The sequence below is a fragment of the Bubalus bubalis genome, chromosome 3 (assembly GCF_019923935.1).
Source record: "Bubalus bubalis isolate 160015118507 breed Murrah chromosome 3, NDDB_SH_1, whole genome shotgun sequence".
In the NCBI taxonomy this organism is placed as follows: domain Eukaryota; kingdom Metazoa; phylum Chordata; class Mammalia; order Artiodactyla; family Bovidae; genus Bubalus; species Bubalus bubalis.
In genome coordinates this window covers 28,250,216-28,254,724 of record NC_059159.1, presented here as the reverse complement: position 1 = coordinate 28,254,724, position 4,509 = coordinate 28,250,216, and the positions used below count along the sequence as shown (strand labels likewise).

At 46.1% G+C, this 4,509-nt stretch overlaps 1 protein-coding gene across 1 annotated transcript; it reads right to left on the bottom strand.

The window, feature by feature from the left end:
- Positions 1-378: 378 nt before the first annotated feature.
- On the bottom strand, positions 379-4,236 carry LOC102391683 (coiled-coil domain-containing protein 77-like). The gene has a single exon (XM_044939145.2). It carries the CDS (start codon positions 2,100-2,102, stop codon positions 1,092-1,094), a length of 1,011 nt encoding a protein of 336 aa, XP_044795080.2. The 5' UTR covers positions 2,103-4,236; the 3' UTR covers positions 379-1,091.
- Between the last annotated feature and the right edge of the window lie 273 nt (positions 4,237-4,509).

Sequence of the window (4,509 nt, the reverse complement as noted above, 5' to 3'; positions counted from 1 at the left end):
CTTTATGTTCCCAGATGATTATTTTGCTTAAGAGGAGGGTCTCTGGTGCCCTCTGGTGACACTTCTTGAGGCTGCTGTCCAGAAAGGAATAAGAGCCCCTCAGCTTAGGGCTGAGAGAATAAAGGACAGTTCATGTCTGACTGGCCTGTGTTCTGTAGCCTTTGCCCCCTGCCCAGGAGAAAGGCAATCTTAGTGGGAGTCTTGACCTCCTGGGGGAAGTGTTCCTCCCTAAACACTCAGCCAAGCCGACAGCAAAAATAAACACTTTGCTTTTTGTCACTGTCTTCTTAAAAACACAAAAACAAACAAACAAAAAAACCCCTATCATTATAAACTCCCAAATAATGTGGGAAAGTCTCTAAGTAATTCAGGTTGTAATCCAGACCAAAAAAAAAATTTAATTAATCAAAAAACCCCAGTATCAATTAACAGGACAGCAAAACCCATAAATCTTAAGATGCAAAAAAAAAAAAAAAAAAAAGTTGATTCTTCCCCTTGTCTTCATAACAACGGACACCACTAATCTGGACAACTCTGTGCCTATGGTTTCTGGGAGTGGATGACTTTCTTGAATTTCAGGAGGCAGATCTACTCCAGACCTGTGCCATTCCTAAACTGTAACATCAGCAGAGCCTAAGTTCATTCTCTAGACCAAACACTTTGGACTTGAGGTTCCTCAGTTCTCCCTGTATCTTGTGTGCCAGTCGATTGCTATCACGAACCTCACACAGAATGGCAAGATCCTGGTTTGCCTGGGCGTTGAGTGTGGCCTTATAGAGTATCTGCTCCACGTCTTTTAGTTTTTGCCGGAGAATCTTAATGTCTGTCTTAAAGCCGTCTGCCTCTAAGACATGCCGGGTCTCCAAGGCCTCGTAGCGCTTAGTCATGGCCTGCAGGCATCTCCCCATCTTGCTGGTGCGGTCCTTAAAGATCTCTCTCCTTGCTCCTTCCTCCTCACGAATCCGGGCCAGCTCTTCTTCCAGGGAAATGCACTGCTCTTGGTACATGCTGGACAGCCTTCTCTCTTGTATGAGCTTATCCTTTAGGGACTTAATATATTCATTTTGGTTGTGATGACTCTCATGAACTAGCTACATTTTTCCCATTTTCTCTTCTTTCTTCTTACACTGCATCCTGTATTCCTTAATCTTTGACATCAAGTGATCCTTTACAAGCATCCAGGACTTCTCCTTATTTTGGTTTTCAAATCTGAGTTGCAGAAAGTCTTTGGTGCTCTCATAGAGCAGCTCCTGGGTGTGGTGGAGACTTCTGGTGAGCTCTGTGATTCTGTCCCGGCTTCTCTGCTGATGAACCTGCACTTCCTCGAAGCAGATCTGCCTCTCCTCCATGAGCCCTGCCACCTGCTCCCGTGAGAGCCGGGTCTGCTCCTCCAGCTGCGCCTGCAGCGCCTCCACCTGGAGGGCAAGGGTCTGGACGTCTCTCTGATGCAGCCCAGTGCTCACCTCCTTTTCTCTCCCTGCTGATTTCCGCCTGCTGCCTTTCGAGTCTGCTCTGAGAGCCGAAGACTCATTCTTTTCACGTACTTCTACAGGCTGGACAGTCTTCTGGAGAATGCTGACTTTGTTGGGAGGCTCCTTATAAAAATAGGTCACTTCTCCAGTGTCTGTTCCCACAAGAGCCAAGAGATTCTGAATCTTCTTCTTATCTTCTAGCTCCCTGATTCTTAGGCGGTCATTTTCTGAGTAGAGGCGTAGGACGTGCTCTCGCTCCTGGAAGAGGCAGACCTGCATGTCACTCAGAGCTTTCTGCAACTCAGCAATCTCTTCCTCCCTCTGCTGCAAATCCCATTCCAGTTTATGCTGCCCCTCGCACGCTTCCCTGTACAGCTCCATCTTCTTCAGCAAGTCCTCGTTCTCTGCCTCACACTCAGACATCTTCTTCTGATAATACTCCAGAAGCTCCTGAGACGGGCAGAGGACAGCCAAGCGATCCTCCACCGAAGGCAGGGGAGTCGACTGTACAGAATCGGAGAAGGACACACCCTTCCACCTGGTGGGGCTGCTGAAGCTGCCGGCAGCCTCATGCTTGTGGACAGCTGCAGGCTTTCTGCAGACAGGGGACTGTGTCGGGGTAAAGTTCATGCTGTCCTTTCACACCTCTCCTGCCTTGTTTTCCTCCACTCCCCTAATGTACTCTGGCGTCCATGTCTTTGTTCAGGAGCTTCCCTTCAGCTGGTATACAGTTCCCTCCACTCATAATCTCACTCAATGAAATCCAATCTGCACACGATAAACTCAAGTGCCACCTCCTCCATCTCTTCCTTGAGTCACTCCATCCAAGACGAACTAGCCTGCCTGGAGCTGCAGACGCCCCATCCACGTACATTTGAAAACAATGCAATGTCTCTTTGGACTGCTTGTGTACGTATATCCCTAGTCGTGCCTCTCTGACCTGTCAGTTTGAAAAGTACTAAAACCTATCCCTAACTGAAACCGACCATTTCTCTTTATAGTTCTGTGAGTGTTTATTTTAAACATATCGAAACTATGCTGTTAGGGGAACAACATTCCATAACCTTTATTTTGCTGACAGATTGCTTCTTGCAGCCTTGAATGAATGAGTCAAACTTTGTCCCTTTTAAAGTATTCTTCCTTTGGTTTCTGTTTTGTCTGATTCTGATGTACACTCATCTATTTCCTTTGGTTAGGACTTTTTTAAGAATGTATTTTCCCTTCTGCTATGAAACTGTTCTGGGTTGTTGTCATTTATATGTGTTTCTTGAAGACAGGATTTTGTTTTTTATCTCTGGAGTTCTTTTCCTGAATAGGCATATTTAACTCATTGGTAAAGAACCCACCTGCATGCAGGAGACAATAATGAAACATGGGTTCGAACCCTGAGTCGGGAAGATCCCCCGGAGAAGCAAATGGCAACCCCCTCCAGTATTCTTGCCTGGAAAATTCTATGGACAGAGGAGCCTTAAAGGCTCCAGTCCCTGGGTTCGCAAAGAGTCAGACACAACTGAGCATACTCAACACACATACACATTTATCGCAATTGCTGAAATATTTGATCTATTCCTGGTGTCACTTTTGTTTTCTATTTCCTGTGCTTTGTTTTTCACGCATTCCTAGTATTGCTGGATTTATTTCATTTTTCCCATTTCAGTGTTTCCAATAGTTTATAAGTTATATACTCTATTTTATGGAGATTTCCCTTAACACTTTCACTCACATACTTAACCTTACGGTACCAGTACTGTACTCATTTTGAATCTGCACCTCGACAAGAGCTTTGGCATGCTTTCCTCTGTCCCATAAACTACCTCTTTTTCATAACATCTATAATTTTAGTCCCAAATTGTTACTAATCCTTAAGCAGCCAACACGTTCTTAGACTTAGCAAATTTTTATCATTCTTGACTCATCATTGTTTCTCATATTCCATTTCCTGGATTAGTTTTTCTTCTTGCCAGAGAACATCAATTAGTAGTATTTTCAAAAAGGAATTGTTTTTGATGCCATATGATCTGAGACCTCCCATGTCATCAGGAAGTGTTTTTAGTCTTACATTCAGCTGGGTATAGAACTCTGAGTGTGCAATTATTTTCCCTCAGGATTTGGAGATAATTACTACCTTTTTTTCTTGTTTCTAGTATTTGTTACATTCTCTTGCAAGTTGTCTCGTTTCTGTTTGTTAATATTTAGGCTCTAATAAAACATCAACCCCTGTCCAGTGGTAGATTCATCCTGCCTGGCCCTTGTTGCCTCTTTCAATCTTGAGTTCCAGGACATTCTCAGCTTTGGGAAGTTCCCTCCTGCAGCTTTGTCTCCTTTTGGACCAAAAAAATGAACTCTGTCCTCTGCAGCTACACCTTCGTCCCTCGTCCTTTCATGCTGCGAGTCCTCGGCTTAATCACCCAATGCATCTACTTGCTCTTCAGTTGCGTCCACTAACCCTTCCAGCCCATTTATCAAGTTTCTTTGATGACCAGATTTAATTTTCCACACACTCTAGTTGGCCTTTTTGAGGGCACAGTGTAAGGCTAAGGCTCTCTGCCTAAGGCTATTGAGTATTCCTGCTCCAATTTCTTGTTTTCATCATACTAACCGCGTTCCTTCGGTATCGTTCCCTTGTTCAGGTGTCCGACGACTGTTGGTACCAGAGGTTCACCCCAGCCACACAGCCCTCCCACATGTGCAAGAGCAGAGTCACCCCTAAACATGCCCAATGTGCTGGGCTGGGGGCTCCCCACCCACCCTGGGGCCCTGCCCATCCCTTCAGCCTGGCTCCCACACTCAACCCCCCAAACACAGATGCCTGTCTTTTCTGCTTGGCCCAGGTGTGTGGGGGTTGGGGGTGATGAGGAAGAGGGCTCAGCTCACCTGGTGGCTCCCACCGAGGTGCCCTAAACAGGTGTCCTGTGAGAAGCTGGGCCCCTCGAGCCCCAGACCCCCCCTCCACCAGGCTCCCTCCTTTGCTCAGGCCCCACTGTTGCCCACATTTAAGGTGTTCCCCCAGTCTCAGGTTCACCTCCTGGAGGAGAAA

Excerpts from the sequence above, each read along its gene's own strand:
- LOC102391683 (XM_044939145.2), bottom strand. The coding sequence starts at position 2,102 with ATGAACTTTACCCCGACACAGTCCCCTGTCTGCAGAAAGCCTGCAGCT.